We start from the raw sequence: 17,405 nt of genomic DNA on the forward strand, positions 1-17,405 counted from the left end.
CGGCAGATAGTCATAGGAGACGACAAGGATGACGAAGCAATTATAGCACGAGCAGACTCTGTCCGAACTGAAGCCATCCATGCCATAGAAGAGTTCCTGAACCAATAGATAGGCTCAAGAGAGAATTAGTATCGCCTGTTAACTTGAGATTTGTAACTGTCCTTTAAAAACATCTTAAGTCGATGGTCACACATCGGCTGTTTGCTTTTCAGATATTTCACTAGCCAGCTCAAAGTGTTGGCCTGTCATGATGATTTTTTTTACCGGCCAACTCAACGTGTTGGCCTTTCATGACTCTCTGTTTTTTTTTTTGCGCGGCCAACTCAACGTGTTGGCCTATTATACTGCAGCCAGATGGATCTTATCGGCTTTTCGTTACTCGCCTTCCCACATGCTCGGGAAATACTTCTTGAGATGCTGACCATTGATAGTAACAGGAAACTTGACGCCGTCCAATTCTTTGAGCATGTATGCATTCCCAGGCAAAACCTGATCAACCTTATACGGCCCATGCCAAGTCGGAGACCATTTACCAAACTTTTTGTCTTTAGTTCCCAATGGCAATACCGCCTCCCAAACCAAATCTCCAACTCGAAAATCTTTAGGCTTGACCTTCTTATTGTATGCACGGGCAACTTTAGCTTTGTTCTCTTTGATTTTTTCCAGCGACGAAAGCCTTAGCTCTGTCAGGTCCTCCACATTATCGTTCATCAAGGCTGCATACTGTTCAGCAGATAGATCATTCTGAAACTCAACACGCCTTGATCCAGCCGTGATTTCCCATGGTAGCATAGCATCCTGGCCGTAGACTAGATGGTACGGCGACGTCTTGGTGGACCCATGACACGAAATACGATATGCCCACAAAGCTTCTGATAACACCTCATGCCAGCGCCTAGGGTATTCATCAATCTTTCTTTTTATGAGCTTGATAAGGCTCTGGTTGGATGCTTCATCTTGTCCATTAGCTTGGGCATAATACGGAGATGATCTGATCAGCTTAATCCCCATGTCATCGGCAAACTTTCTGAACTCCTCTGATATAAAGACCGATCCTCCATCGGTCGTAATGGTCTGAGGGATCCCAAATCTATGAATGATGTGTTCTTTGACAAAGCTGATCACATCTCTCGATGCTACTGACCTCATGGGCACTGCCTCTACCCACTTTGTGAAATAATCTGTGGCAGCTAAGACCCATTGGTGACCCTTGCTAGACGACGGGTTGATCTGTCCAATCATGTCCATGCCCCATCCTCTGAATGGCCAGGGTTTGATGATAGGATTCATCACTGATGCTGGCACTATCTGAATTTTACCAAACCTCTGACATGCTTGACATCCCTTGTAATATTTGAAACAATCTTCAAGCATAGTGGGCCAGTAATAACCCGATCGCCTAATCAGCCATTTCATCTTATGAGCCGATTGGTGAGTACCGCAGGCTCCTTCATGAACCTCATGCAAGAGCCGATTTGACTCTGAATGTCCCAGGCATTTGAGCAGTAGTCCTTCCAAGGTCCTGTAGAACATGTCATCCCCTATCAGAACGTACTTCATGGCCTTGAGTCTTATCCTTCTGGGTGCCCCCCGAGCCGAATCCTTCAAGTAATTGAAGATATCGGCTCTCAGTCTCCGGATTCTAGAAACTGGACTTCCACCTCGACTCCATCGGCTGTCCCCCTGTACCCGGAAGCCATCTATGCCAAATCATTGGCTTCATTGTTCAGAGTCCTGCGTATCCAGTGGAAATTGATGTATCTAAATTGTGACATCAACTCACGGCATTGCATCCATATCGGGAAAAGAGCCTCGCTCTCACATCTATATTCCTCCGTGAGCTGAGAAATCACCAATTTTGAGTCCCCAAAAATTTCCACCGCCTCTGCTCCAGCTTCAAGGAGAAGTTCCATCCCTTTGCGAACGGCTTCATATTCCACCAAATTATTGGTGCATGAGGCAGTCATTCTGATGGAAAAAGAATATGTCGCCCCACGAGGCGAGACCAACAGAATTCCCACACCGCACCCATCATCACAAGCCGATCCATCAAAGAACATAGCCCAAGTACGAATAAATACTGCAGCAATATCAGTGATGATCCTGTCCGCAACAAGATCCGCCAGTGCTTGTCCCTTGACTGCTTTTGCAGGCTGGTATCGGATATCAAACTCTGACAATGCAAACATCCATTTTCCAAGTCGGCCTTTCAGGACAGGAGCCGACAGCATATGTTTTATGACATCTGATTTGCATATGACAATTGTTTCCGCCGAGAGCAAAATATGGCAAAGCTTTGTACATGTAAAGTATAAGCAAAGACAAAGCTTCTCGATTTCAGGATACCTGGTCTCGGCGTCTAACATGCGTCTGCTGAGGTAGAAAACCACCCTTTCTTGGCCGTCATGCTTCTGGACTAGCACCGAAGCAATAGAAGTGTCACCGACAGATAGGTACACATAGAACGGCCTATCTTGCTGAGGAGGAACCAACACTGGAGGCTTTGACAAATATTCTTTGATTTCATCGAAAGCTTGCTGCTATTCTGCCCCCCAGCGAAACTCATCATCGGATTTGATCTTTACTAAGCCCATAAACGGCTCAATGCGTCCGGACAGATTAGAAATAAATCGCCTGACAAAGTTAATTTTACCGATGAGTTTCAATAACTCCTTCTTTGTAGTAGGTGGCTTCATCATCTTCACGGCTTCTTGACTTTTTAGGCCAATCTCGATTCCCCTTTCATGCACTAGGAATCCCAGAAACTGACCGGCCGATACACCGAAGGCGCACTTCTTTGGGTTCATTTTGAGCCCAAACCTTCGAGTTCGTTCTAAAACTTTGCGCAAATCTTCTAAATGCCCCGCAGCTTACTTGGACTTGACCACAACGTCATCAATGTAGATTTCTACCAATCTACCGATGAGATCATGAAAAATGTAATTCATAGCACGTTGGTACGTTGCACCGGCATTTTTCAGTCCGAAGGTCATAACCAAGTACTCAAACAAGCCAACTGCACCTGGTACTCTGAACGCAGTCTTGTTCACGTCCTCTGGGGCCATGAAGATCTGGTTGTAACCGGCGTTACCATCCATAAAACTCATCATTTTGTGGCCAGCAGCGGCGTTGATCAACGTCTCTGCAACAGGCATTGGGTATTCATCCTTTGGAGTTGCTCTGTTGAGATCTCTAAAATCGACGCAGACACGCCATCGGCCATCTTTCTTTTGTACCGGCACCACACTGGAGATCCATTCTGCATACCGGCACGGCCTGATGAACCCAGCATCCAGCATCTTTTCCACCTCTTTCTTAACTTCTTCTAGGACTTCGGCCTTCATCTGACGTGCCCGTTGCTGAAACGGCCGAAACCCTTTCTTGAGCGGGAGCCGATGCTCGACTATGCTTCTATCCAATCCAGGCATCTCCGTGTAGTCCCATGCAAAGCAATCCCGGTATTCTTCTAGCAATGTGATCATCTCCTCTCGCAAAGCCGGATCCAACTTACTGCTGATAAATGTCGGTCGTGGCTTATCCCCAGGACCGATGTCAACCTCTTCCAAATCATCAGCTGATGTGAATCCATATCCGAGTTTGCCGTCATCTAAAAAATTGACCGCGAATGCGAGTGAGTCTTCACTATCCACAATGTCAGCAGCAAACACAGGGAGATGACAAGAAAAATTATTTGGCCAACCGCACGGGCTGGCCGCTTCTATACTTCTATTATTTCTCAGAACCCAATAGTCAAAAGATAGCCAACTGCTACAGGATGCCTTCATGCGTACATGATGTAACAATTCCGACCAAAAATAGAATTTTTCTATTTTTCGGGGGGGATCAGCCTCTCTATTTTCCTTACACCCCGTAGCTAGCCAGAGTGCATCTATTCTGTGAGGCCAGTGGATAAGACCAGCCTCAGTCCATTTTTTGTCGCCTCAATCCGATCACAGTCTTCCAGGGCGATCCCGGAAATCGGCTCTTGTCCTTCCGCATCCCAGGCGTTCATGTCTGCGACCGAGACCTCGCTGGAATCATCTGCAGGGACCACCTCTACTTCATCGTCATCCCATTGGACGAGGTACTGGTGCATTGTGGAAGGGATACAACAGTTGGCATGAATCCAGTCTCTTCCAAGCAGCACCGTGTATGTGCTCTTGCTGTTAACGATGAAGAACGATGTCGGTACAGTCTTGCGGCCCACTGTCAGTTCCACATTAAGAACGCCCATCGCCTCTGATGGCTATCCATTAAAGTCGTTGAGCATCACATTGGTCTTGATCAAATCGGCAGAAGAACGACCCAATCGGCGCAGCACAGAATATGGCATCAGGTTAACTGCAGCACCAGTGTCGACCAACATCCTGTTCACAGGTTTGCCGTCGATGAAGCCCTTGAGATATAACCCCTTCAAGTGTTTGTAGCTCTTCTCCTTGGGCTTCTCGAAAATGATTGGCCGTGGGCCGAGATCCAGCTGCGCGATGGCCAATTCCTCCGGTTGGGGTGCTCGAAACTCCGACGGGAGCACGAACACCATGTTCACGTCAGCCGATGGCTTCTCATCGGCTTTTGTCTACTTGGGGCGCCACTCTTTTCTTGGAGGGCGCCTCTCTTCCCTCTGCGGTTGCCTGACTTGCTCCGCGAGATCCGGACGCGTCTTCCTCAGCACGTCGAGGTACTTTGCTTCTGCGTCTTCGAGGTTGCGCAAGCGCTGTACTCTGCGCTTCTGCGACCGATTGAGCCCATCAGGACACCACCGTGGGCGATGGTACCTGTCTTCTTCCTCTAGCTCTGCATCACCTCCGGATGGGAGCCCCACATGGTCGTCCTGACGAGTTCTGGGCCCCAGACGCCGGAACACCGATGTCTTGTCCTGTTGGTGCCCTCGAGGCCTGCACTCCAAGCAATCATCTATAGTAGGTAATCGGCTCATGCCAGAATTCCAACAGTACCTGAAGAACGGGCAATGCCAGTGGTCGCGTATAGCCTGGCGCCTTCCCAATGTCCTTCCTGTGCGGTGCTTGTACTCGTCTTCTTCCGATTCGCGTCGGCGGCGCAGGTTGTATTGGTACTGATATTTTTCCAGGAGCCGATTAGAAGCTGGAAGCTGATTGCGGATGTGACGTACTTGCTCTTCAGTCACATGCTGCTGTTCCAACTCGTGTTCATTCTGCGGCCGCTTGCTAGAAGCGGCCTCTCTCCTCTGCTTGTCATGGCGGCGCATAGGTCCCACCATGTTGATCTGGAATGCTAGATCCTGGCCTTCGGATCCGAAGTCTGACAACTCCACCACGTTAGCTTGTGGGAAGGGCTTTGTGTCCACCTTCATAGTGTGTTGAGCCAGGATTAATCGGCCTTGCTCGATAGCCGATTGGATCTGAAGACGCAGCTGCTTGCATTCACCCGTGGCATGAGTAAACGAGTGGTGCCACTTGCAGTACAGCCTTCCCTGCAGCTCTTGTGCCGTCGGCAGCTTGTGATTTTCTGGGAGCTTCAGCTGTTTTTCTTTGAGGAGCAGGTCGAATATATGCTCTGTTTTGGTTATGTCGAAGTCGAAGCCCTTCACAAGCCCCTGCTGCTTGATCCACTTGCATGGGACAGGATTTGCCCCCCGAGTCCACTCTGCCACGGCCACTTCTTGCTCTTCACCCGAGTCGTCAGATTCTTCAGCTTGTGCCATGTTTACATGGCGCTTGAACTTGTCCTGGTACAGCTCAGGATGATAATGCTCATATGCGGTAAGCTTTTGCACAAGGTGAGCCAGAGATGTGAACTCCAACTGGAAAGCCGCATCCTTGATCGGCTTAGCAAGTCCCAGGACAGCCAGATCGACTGCCTCTTTCTCTGTGATGCGTGACGAGTAGCATCGGTTCTTGACCTCCCTGAAGCGCTGTATGTACTCTGACACGGTCTCTCCTCGCTTCTGCCTGACTTGGGCGAGGTCGGCAATTCCGGCTTCTGCAGCTTCCGAGTGGTACTGGGTATGGAATTGATCTTCAAGCTGCCTCCAAGTCCGAATCGAATCCGGAGCTAGCGACGCGTACCATCCAAAGGCTGGACCTTTAAGGGATTGGCCGAAGAACCGGACCCTCAATGGATCCGACACTGAGATCATCCCAAGCTGCGTTAAGTATCGGCTCACATGCTCGATGGAGCTGGCTCCCTCTGATCCGTTGAACTTGGTGAACTCAGGAAGCCGATACTTGGGTGGCAGTGGGATCAAGTCATAGTCACTTGGATACGGCTTGGAATAGCCGATCGCTTTCCTCTTGGGCAGGATGCCGAACTGGTCTCTGAGTATTGCACTGACCTGCTCCACACTAAGAACTCCTGGGGCCGATGGCTCAGCACTCGGCCCAGTAGCGTACTTTGCCAGCCATGCTTGTTTCTCTGCGTCTGCTCCAGAAGCTCCTGGGTTCACCATCTGCACCGAGCGTGCTGGACTGACGCTGTCTGGGATGTAGGCGCACGTGCAGCCGTGCGGGATCTCCTTGGGTGGCTCGGTGAGGAATTGGCCTTCTCCAGGATCACCGCCGATCTTGTGGACGACGTAGATCGGCGAGCTCTGCGGTCTGGGAGCTACAAATGAGAATGGCAGTTGCGGCCTAGAATGCAGTGCAGCTTCCTCTGTGTGACTCCCCAGTGTTGGCCCCGACGGAGAGTACTGGTTCTTGATTATCTCCTGGATGACGCGGTGCGCCATGCGCTCAAGCTCGTTCATCAAGCTCTGAGAGTGCCGATGAAGCGCATGGGCCACCATGTAGTTCATCTCCTGACACAGGGCTCTGGTGCGTTCTTCAGATGGTACAGACAGATCTACATTGTCCAGAGCACCTTCTGGTGAGAACCCCTTCCACTTGATGCCATGGTTGCGAGTCCTCTCAAAAGAGCCGATGAGATCGGCTTCCAGCAGAGCTTTAATCTCATCGTACTTCTTCTTGTGTTCAGGAGGAAGCTCATCATATGTGACGGGCTTGGGAGCGGGTTCTTGATCTTGAGCTCCGGTCATCATTGCGGTGGATGTTGTTGCCGAAGGTCCCACCGAGCGTGCCAGAATGTGTTGTCGACCGAAACCCACCGGCGAGCAACGACGGGCAACACGAAGAGCCGGGAGGTTGCTAGGGCGCTAGAGGCACTGCTCCCTCGTCGACGGCCCGCAATTTCCGTCACGCGCCCGGAGGTTTTGTGGAAAACCGGGCGTGCCACCTGACCTATACCCGATCAGGAGGGTGCAGACGTGCTCCGAACAGTTTCCTGCATACAAAGACACGTGTAAACGTAAGTCCGAGCCGTGGTCGGCTCCCCGGGACGACTCTTGCATCGGCTTTGAAGAGCCGATCGAGTCCCGGTGTCAGACGGGATCTGATTGTATCCAGATATGATAAATAGAGCAAATCACTATAAAACTGCTTCCGTCAAATCTAGTTGATCTAATCCACGATGGTAACAGCTTCACTGCTAGATCGGAACATCCTACACGTGACTAGGCCTAGCGAACGTAACAAACAACTAAACCACAACCTAAAACAGAGGCCTAAGAACTAGCAAGAGCCGATTCCCGGAACAATCCCTATCAAGGCTAAGATAAAGCATCTACTACGCCACCGGATCATCCAATCCGTTTGCAAGGCCTAACCTAGCAGATATTATGCCAACTCTTAAGATAAGAGCAAACCATAACAGATCGGATCTACTAAATACGAAAGAAGCAGGGTGTTGCCCCTGTGCGACTAATTCTATGCAATAAGAACTAGCATGAGATCGGAACGTGATTGCACAGAGACACCATGATATTCGTAGATGATAAGCAACAAAGCACAATGGATCTACTAATAGCCATGCTACGAACATCAAGATAACTAGTACTACTCGCCATCAAAAACGCTTCAGTACGAGTAATACCAAGGTAAAAGCAAGAACAATACTGCCCTGATCGCAAGAAGCGATCAGGGCAGCATGGCACTTACTTGGATGAAACCCTAGGATTTAGGGGTGGCGATGCGCCGAGAGTTGTTGTTTTGCGAGTCGTGATGACGCTCTCTTTACGAATAACAAAGGATACATATTTATAATCCGGAGACTTGGGAAACAATCTAAACTAATATTGTCCCGATTGGACTCTATCTCTAACCTTAAACTAAATCTAAGGATACACGGGCAATGTGGCCCATATGCTCACGCAGGAGCCGATTTACAAGCCTTCCTCATCTTTTGCTTTAAGCCCATCTGTTAATTTATGGCGATAACACGTCCATGGCGGGCATCAGGCAGGTTTTGCTGCACATTACAAGCGTATATTCCACGTGTTTAGGATGTTTCAGAAAAATGTTGCAATATTGCATATGCTTCACAGGTTGCATATGCTTCGCAGATATGTTGCAAGTGTTCTTAGATGTTGCATTTTCATCGAGATGTTTCATGTGAATTTTAAATGTTTCATGAAACATGAAATAGATGTTGCAACATATTTTTTTTCTCAACCAAAGGATGGCTAACAACAATTTTTCAACATATTTTTGATGTCACAAATGTTAATTTCTGGTGTTGCAAATGTTCATTTTATATGTTGCGAATGCTAGACGGACTACCGGAGCGTCCAATGGGAAGCCCATCGAACATCCGGTCGCTAGCATCTCCCTTTGGAAAATGGATATGTTCTTGATGTACCTGCAAAAAAGAAAGAAAAGATCCAAAATGTATGCTTGTGCTCGACACATAGGCCCAACTATCTCTGGACATTTTCAAAATAAATAACCCAGCTAAGTTTACTTGTACCATTATTTATCTGAATTTTATTATAAATTTTACAGATCCAAAATGTATGCTTGTGCTTGAATCCGACTGGAAACTTGGAAAGGTTAACTTCCCAGCTGTTTCGCAATTCGCAAGCAACCACTCGAAGTCGGACTCCCCCAATCGGAGCATCGGGCAACCAACCCGCGCGCCTTGCCGCTGCCAGCTGACACCGATTCGAATTCAAGTCGGAGTCGGAGCCGCCCGTCTCACCAAACCGCCATAAATATTGGCCTCCCTCCGTCGCCATCTCCAAACTCGCCATCCTTCCATCCATCCATCGCCGCTCTTCCCCAGTTCTCCTCCCCCTCCGCCGATCCGCTAGCTTCTCTGGCAAGACCTAGCTAGCAGCTGTTGCGCGCTTGCTCCCGGCGAACCATGTGCAGCCTCGCTCCCCCCGCCGCTCTCGGCTTCGACGCCACCGCGTTCCCCGACAGGCGTCGCGGCGTCGCCGCAGCCGCAGCCGCGCCCGCGGGCTGCGGCGCGATGGCAAGGGGGCAGGCCCGCCGCGTCGGCGCCGCGGCGTCCTCCGCCGCGCGCGCCCAGAACCAGAAGAAGCGCACCCGCGACGGCTCGGACGGGAAGACCGGGGCCGGGGAGGGCTTCGCCGCCGCCGGCGGGGTGCCCGCCGTCCCCGCGCCGGGGCAGCAGCGCCTCCAGGAGCGGATGAGGGCGGAGCTCGACGCCGTCCGCGCTCTCCGCAGGAAGGCGGTGCTCTTGTGCCGTGGCGCTGCCAACAGCGGCGCCGCGCGGTTCTCTGCCGCCGGATTACGACGGGAGGCGGCAGCGAAGAGGAGCGAGACGTGCCCGTCGAAACCAGCGGCGGCGACGCAGACGGCGCATCAGAAGGAACCAGCAGTGAAGCAGCAGAAGGCCCCGGTCCAGCGCGCCGCCAAGGAAGATGCTCGGAAGAGGCGGCGGGTGGACTACGAGATCGCGCGCGCGAGGGAGGAGTGCCGCCAGCAGGTGCTGGAGGCGGAGAGGACGGCGCTACCCGACGAGACGGTGTACCCCCACGAGCTGGAGGAGCTCGGCATCGCGTTCGAGTACGCCGTGACCCGGACCAGGAGCCAGGCGCTGGCGCAGGATCTCTCCGCAGCAACGTGCTGATGATTTGGCGGCGGTGAAGGCGTGGATCGAGCTGGTAGTAGGAGTAGCCGCCTAGCTAGGAGGATTGTAGGCAACGAGCTCTGAATTCTGAAAGTCTGAAGCATGGTCTTTTTGGATGAACGCTGTTTCCTGCAACTTCACTTTGTATTCTGTCTGACTGAGAGGTTTTATTTAAAAAAAAACTTGTAATCTGGATCAGGAAACTTTTAAGGCATGTTACTGAAAAAAACTGATGAATTCGGCTGAATTTCATAAATTGAGGATTCAGGACACTCCAATGCCAATACAATGTGCCGAAAGCACATGAATACATGAGACATTGTGCTTTGCTCGATGCTACTTTTCTTTCAGTTCTGCAAGTCCATCTCTGACAGCAATTCCAGTAGCTTGACAGTTATGAAAAATTTCTGCCAGCCGTTACACAACTTTGGCTCCTAAACTTTCCCACGTCCCAGCTTAATTTTCACCATAACTTCAATATAATTTTACTTCAGATTCATTCAAATACACTTTTCTGATCCCTCAACTTAAATCAACCCAGATTCATTGATTGGACCGAAACATAGAGCCCATTCGTTACATATACACGTATACTTGTAATATATGAACTTGCTAGTTCTATTACAGATTCAGGCATTCAGCTGAACCAGCCTGTGCTAAAGTATACAACAATACAACCAGAAAACAGCGGGATACACCAAATCAACTGAAGATGCAGGTCCTGGACAGCAGAAGAAAACCAAGAATATTTGCAGCGATGAGTAGGAACAACATATTGCAATTAAAGCTGCGACTTCAGAGTTCATTTTAGGTTCTTGTTGAACCAGTCGATTGTGTCCCCCATTGCTTCCTCAGCACTCTTCACGGCAGCCGCATCATCATGACTGTATCTCACGCTCCACCCATGTGACACACCAGGGAAAATCTTTACAAAGTGAGCAACCTGCAGACCGAAAGAGCGAAATCGATCCAGGATCAGAAGCTGCACAGAAGCAATACCAACAGCTAGAAAAGAATCAAAGGCATGGCTGCCATGATTTAGATGGAGTTTGTGAGTTGTGGCACATTTTAGCACTAGAATAATTCAATTTTTACTGATTCTGTAACTCTAGGAAATGGTCTAGCTTGTGGATTAAGCTGCTGAAAAGTGAGAACTTACTCCTGAGTTTGCTGAAAGGACCTGCTCGAATTGCTTGATTAATTCTGCTGGAGAAATATGATCGATCTCAGCTCCAAGTATCGAAATCGGGCACTTGACCTCTGATGTTAAGTAGCAGGTGCTCTAGTTAGGTTCTGAGTCATTTGCAATAGAATTATAGAGAAGTGTTAGAGCGCCTCCAAAATTAAAGAGGAAGAAGATTGACCTTTGATATCTTCAACTGTAACAGGCCCAGGGTGCAATATTACAGCAGCCTGGATCTCATGAGCTTTTGCCAACTCCACAACGACAACTCCTAAATGTGAGAGAAGACACGATGCTCAGCAAGCAATATTTTAAGTTGACAACTAAAGCACAGTACAAACGAAAGATGTTATTTACCTCCCCAGCAGTAACCTGCAGCCCCAACAGCAGACACTCCCTTCTCCTTTAGAGCAGCAATAACTGGTTTTGCTTCTTCGAACCCTTTTTTCTAGCAAAAGATACATATTTGTGTTCATGAATTTATTCCATAAAATAATTTTAACAAAAAAAAGAGGCGCGAAGAAACCAATGCAAAATAATTGCCCACAGTTCATAGTGTGTGTGAAGTTTAAGATGATATAAGGGCAGCAGAGTAAGATATGTGTACATCTAGCTACCTAAAACATCGTAATCAAGATTATATGTCCTATATCTCTTTATACATGGCTACCTAAATCTAAAAACCTCCAAAGCATACTAGAAATTAGAATCAGTGAACTTTATACTCAGTTGATTTTGAATCTGGTACGAAAATTTCATATTTCTCACTAAACCATTTGCGCATATGCAATTAAGGAAACTTTTAGTCAATAAGAAGCATACTAAGCAGAATATTGTGAGCAGGCAATAACAGATAGGACCGAACAACCTTCTACAGTACATGTTATTGGAAAGTCATCGGCCATTGTTTTGCCATCTAGATGTCTACATACATGAGGTAGATCATTATTTGCTACCATTTTCACTCTTTTATTTATTATTCTCTCAACTTGGTTTCTTCGCTTGCATAAAAGTTGAAATATTTAGGTTAGCACCAAAAAATGAAAACGACAAAATGGCCAGAGGTCAGAGGAGAACGAACCGGAGCATGTGATTTTCTCGACACAGGTAGAGGCCTCTCAGCATTCTCAGGTGTGTAAGGATCCCCATGTAGGAAATCTGGTACCACAACAAAGTAACCGGACAAAGCAACCTTGTCGGCTATTTTCCTTCAGAAGATAAGTGTTCAATAAGTCATGAGATCACCGATCAGATTACTATCTGAGTCCATTTATAACTGACACTTATTAGTGCCTAGAACAAACTTGGAAGTACCGATAGACTTTACGACGAGATTTAATAACCAGGTTCAGTTCTAAAACAGTAACAAAATACTCCCTCCGTTCCAAAATGTAGGTCGTTTTGACTTTTCTAGATTCATATCCATATGTTATATCTAGGTGCATAGCAAACACTATGAATCTAAAAAATCCAAAACGACCTACATTTTGGAACGGAGGGAGTATGTGGCATCAAGTTGCAGTCTGTGAAAACATTTAGATGAAACATTATTTATCCAAAGTGAACGGGAACAATCAATAGATTGTGTTGCATATTTTCCCTAAAAAAGATAGTGTTGTATAAATGGTTGTTTCACAAAAGTAGAGAACAAGGAATATCTGATTATCCGAATACGGAATATGTACCGTGTAGTCGTGTACCAGTCACTGTGATGAATTTCCACAGATAACTAGAACACGGTGAATGATCACCCACTGGCCTAAACTCCAAACATTTACTGTCCAACTGGAACGCAGCAACGTGATACAAGTAACATCAGTACTATTCAGTATTCAGTAGCACACATCACTCAAATATATTAAAGGAAATCATAGTAAAATTATTTCCAACTATCCTAGCGATTTTACAGTTCTCCAGTGGCGAGGACTCTTTTTATAAAAAAAACCACAGATTATGACCAAGAAAAAAAGTCAACTGTCGCTTGGCACAGAGATTTATACCTCCGATTCGGCGACTCGAACCCTGCAAAAGGAGAAGGGCGGTCACTTGCAACTTGTACCTATCCCGAGCAAAAGAGTTGTGGGGGCAGAGAGCTGGCGATTGATAGATTTTGCAGTGGGGGGAACGGAGAGGAGCAGTTACCCATTATTCTAAAAAAACAGATCAGCAATTACCGAAGACGTCGGAGATGAGGATGACGGCAGCCTTGGACTCATCGGAGCCTGCGAGGTAGGCCTTGAGCCCGCCGAAGCTCTCAACGACCTTGCCCTCCCCGCCGCCGGGGTTCAGCGCCGGAGGGTTATCGCAGCACTGCGCGCTCGCCATTTCCTGTCTCTCTGTCGCTCTCGCAGTTGCGCACGCTCTCCTTTTTCAAGGCTGCTAGCCTGCTAGTGTGCTGAATGTTCAACCGCCGGAAAACCCAACACACGGCAACATCCCACCCGGCACCCGCCCACCAGTGAGCACGTAGGCTGGACTGGACCTGAAGATTTGCTGTTGCACCCCAACCGGCGCTGAGCTGCAGTTGCGGTGGGCCCGTAATTTGAAAATTGAAGACTGCAAATATCCTGGAAAACATTAAAGTATTTTTTTTATTTTTTAACACATTTGATTCCAGTCACTCCATCAATTTCAAATTACAGGCCGTTTTGGTGCGACTGGCCTAGTGCCTGGGGCCTCGGCGACATCCATTTTAGTCCAGTACAGGACATATATTCTGCTCTCAAGCATGAAATAAATTTTCAATAAAAATCCAAAAAAACATTTGTTATGGACACAATTTACCTCTTTTTATTACGGAATGAGCACAACCAGTCTACGGCAAACGTGTACAAGCACAGACCGTGAGAACTACAACGACCTGACGAAGAAGGCCCTAAGATAGCTGATAATCCCACAATACTCCAATGACGACCGCACTAGAATGTGCTTCATTACAAGGCAGGATGCAACTACATAGTTCATTTCAGGTTCTTGTTGAACCAGTCGATCATGTCCGCCAGGGCTTCCTCGGCACTCTTCACGGCAGCTGCATCATCTTCGCTGTACCTCACGCTCCATCCATGAGACACACCAGGGAAAATCTTGACGAAGTGACCAACCTGCAGACCACAAGGAGAAAAACAATTCAAGACCAGAAGCTCCACAGAAACATAAACACCATGCCGGCATCAGAAAAGAATCATTGGATATGCCCTTATCCAATGAAAACCGAAAAAGACGTGTCCAGCTCCAGCATGATTTGGAAAGTGTCTGTGAAGGTAGTAGTGCATATACACGAATGAGACAGTTTGGCACTAGAATAATTCTATTTTTGCTGATTCTGTATTTCTGAAACTCAAGCCGATGGTATAGCTTGCGGATAATTTGCTGAAAATGAAAACTTACCCCTGAGTTGGCAGAAAGAACCTGCTCAAATTGCTTGACTAATTCTGGCGGGGACGTTTTGTCAATCTCAGCTCCCAGTACAGAAATAGGGCATTTGACCTCTGATGAAAATATTAAAGAGTTAACAAATGAAACATTTGCAATAGAACAATGTTTGTGCATCCCCAGAATTCACAAGAAAGCATCTTCACCTTTGATATCGTCAACTGAAACAAACGAAGGGTGCAACATTACAGCAGCCTGGATCTCCTTAGCTTTTGCCAACTCCACAACAACCTTAGCTGAATGTGAGGGAAAGAAAATACTCAGCGAGCCAAAACTTCAGATTTTAATAAGACTATTACAGAACAGGTACGTTGAAAAATGCTACTTACCACCCCAGCAATAACCTGCAGCTCCAACAGCAGACACTCCCTTCTCCTTTAGAGCAGCAATAACTGGTTTTGCATCTTCAAACCCTTTTTCCTAGCAAAGGAATAACTCATTATTGATGAAATTTGTGCATCAAAAGAAAGCAAGGAAAGAAACCAATGTGTAACAGTTCCAACCGGATCCATGCTTTTGCAAGAAATAGGGTAAGAGAAAATGATACCAAAGCAGAGGTGATTAGACATACTGACAACCGACATAGCCTTCCTAACAGTTGTAATATAATTTGTCTTTTACTCCTATCACCAGTCACCACATAAACATACTTCTTTACAGAAAATTCCAAAGCAGGCACAGTTAGTCAACCTAGAGGTTTTGAACCAGAGATGAAAATCTCATAGCACCACAAAGACTATTGTCAATTTGTCATTGAACAGTTAGTATGTAGGTGTGCAATCTTAGTTTTAGTCATCATTTATATGAAAAGAGGCATCATCAGAACATATATTGGTAGGCAATAACATTAGAGACAGCAAATTCAAGGTTCAGAGAGAGCTTCACTAAAAGAAATCGAAATGAGGATCACTACCAATAATAATGCATGTTGTTAGAAAGTCATCTTATATATAGTTCCATATAGATATTTACTCTTAGGAGTTAGAAACATTCTTTGACTACCTATTACCTTCTTCACCTTAATTTGATTTCTCATCTGAATCAGCATAATTAGAAATAAGGTACACCCAAATATTTACTGAAATAGTTTAAAAAAGGAGCTGGTGACAACAAACCGGAGTATGCGACTTTAGCCACTCAGGAATGGGCCTCTCAGTATTCTCAGGTACGTAAGGATCCCCATGGAAGAAATCTGGTACCACAACAAAGTATCCTGACAGAGCAACCTTGTCGGCTATCTTCCTTCATGAGATAAGACAAGCATTACCATCAGACATCTCTTTACAGGTGACGTCTGCGATAAAACTTTGGTAGTATTCAAAAGAGGCCCCGACCAGAGGCCATCATTAAACTCTAGTACTGGCATTTGGTCCAAGATGTGGAATCTTTCCTTGTATTTGGACTACTATTTCTCTCTTAATATAAAGATGCGCAGCCCTCCTGTGTGTTCGAGAAAAAAGAACTGGCATTTGGGAAACTTTGAAAACCCAACACACTAACGAGGCGCATGGCCACCCAATCCCAAAGTTTGTTAATAACATTCCAATGATCCATTTGTCAAAATACACAGGAAAAATGCACGCATCTAATACTCCCTCCTACTTTTAATACATGATGTTGGATAGTTCAATAAAGGGAGTAGTATACTATAAGCAATTTAGCTTATATAAGTTTGTTGTTTAGTACTAAGTAGTAGTTTGCAGGAAAAAGTACGGTTACTGTGATTTACAGGGCCTTCTTCAATCTCGTGGCAACGAATTTCCACACGGGACCAGCAGGAGATGATGACTGACAGACTGAGCACCCACTGGCATAAAACCTGAATCCCTGAATCCTAAATAAATAACGCTAACTTGAAGGCAGCAACTAAGCAAAAGAATACAAGTTTCACCATCAGGATTCACTGGCAGTGGCACTCTACCACCCCAGTAGCACATAATCACCCATCATGATATCACACATCCCCTAAAACTCCCCCCCACGATTCGTCTCCACCAACCCCAGTGATTCTGCAGAACTATCGATGCCCGGTTTTTTGCCCGCCCCCCACCCCAAAAAAAAAAGAATCAGAAAACAAAGAGCGCAAAAGGAAATCAAGTGTCACTTGTCACGATGATCCACACCTCAGATTCGGCGCTTCAAACCCTGCAAGAGGAAAAGGGGCCAGCGCCTGTTAATTGTCACCGTCCCAAGCGAACGGTCCGGGTCCGGGGAGCGAGCCAGATTTGAGGTGGGGAAAACGGAAATACCGAAGACGTCGGCGACGAGGACGACGGCGGCCTTGGAGTCCTCGGGGCCGGCGACGTAGGCCTTGAGCCCGCCGAAGCTGTCCACGACCTTGCCCGCCCCGCCGGCCGGGTTCAGCGTCGGCGGGTTCTCGCAGCACTGGGGGCTCGCCATCCGTCCCCCCCGCCCTCGTGCTCCGCTCTCTCTCTCTCTCCCCGGCTGCGGTGGTGGCGGTTGGCGGCAAGGCTAGATGCGCGCGGAAGGGACGAGACACGAGACGGCAGCAACGGACGGAGGACGGGTATTAATAAAGAAAAAAATCAATTTACTCCCCTCGACTATAAACAAAATTTTAATAACTCTCTAAATTATAACTTAATTCAATTTATCTCTTAATCTATGTCATTTAGTTTATTTTACCCCATAACACAATTTATCTTTTTTGTTTCTCGTTACACAAATTGAATTTTAATTTCAAATTTTGTAGGATAGTAGTGGACATCACAATGCATATTTAGAAAAAGTTTTATAATTTTTGCCCATTAATTTTCATATAATTTTGAACTCCAACGATTAATTTATTATTAAATATCCTAATCTATCAAAATTATGATAAAAAATTATGATTTATTTTTCTAACATATGTTATGGTGTGTAC

The 17,405-nt window shown here is 46.9% G+C and overlaps 2 protein-coding genes across 2 annotated transcripts; both read right to left on the reverse strand.

Moving 5' to 3' along the window:
* Window positions 1-10,362: 10,362 nt before the first annotated feature.
* On the reverse strand, window positions 10,363-13,512 carry LOC120698787 (endo-1,3;1,4-beta-D-glucanase-like). The gene is made up of 7 exons (XM_039982518.1): window positions 13,264-13,512; window positions 13,090-13,111; window positions 12,171-12,297; window positions 11,447-11,537; window positions 11,271-11,360; window positions 11,066-11,166; window positions 10,363-10,849 (listed from the first exon to the last, which is right to left on the reverse strand). The coding sequence occupies exons 1-7, from the start codon at window positions 13,412-13,414 to the stop codon at window positions 10,709-10,711; spliced, it is 723 nt and encodes a 240-aa protein (XP_039838452.1). The 5' UTR covers window positions 13,415-13,512; the 3' UTR covers window positions 10,363-10,708.
* Window positions 13,513-13,852: 340 nt separating this feature from the next.
* On the reverse strand, window positions 13,853-17,036 carry LOC120698788 (endo-1,3;1,4-beta-D-glucanase-like). Its single transcript, XM_039982519.1, has 7 exons — window positions 16,771-17,036; window positions 16,645-16,666; window positions 15,637-15,763; window positions 14,851-14,941; window positions 14,668-14,757; window positions 14,477-14,577; window positions 13,853-14,190 (listed from the first exon to the last, which is right to left on the reverse strand). The coding sequence occupies exons 1-7, from the start codon at window positions 16,919-16,921 to the stop codon at window positions 14,050-14,052; spliced, it is 723 nt and encodes a 240-aa protein (XP_039838453.1). The 5' UTR covers window positions 16,922-17,036; the 3' UTR covers window positions 13,853-14,049.
* Between the last annotated feature and the right edge of the window lie 369 nt (window positions 17,037-17,405).

Source organism: Panicum virgatum, chromosome 3K, assembly GCF_016808335.1.
Source record: "Panicum virgatum strain AP13 chromosome 3K, P.virgatum_v5, whole genome shotgun sequence".
Lineage (NCBI taxonomy): Eukaryota > Viridiplantae > Streptophyta > Magnoliopsida > Poales > Poaceae > Panicum > Panicum virgatum.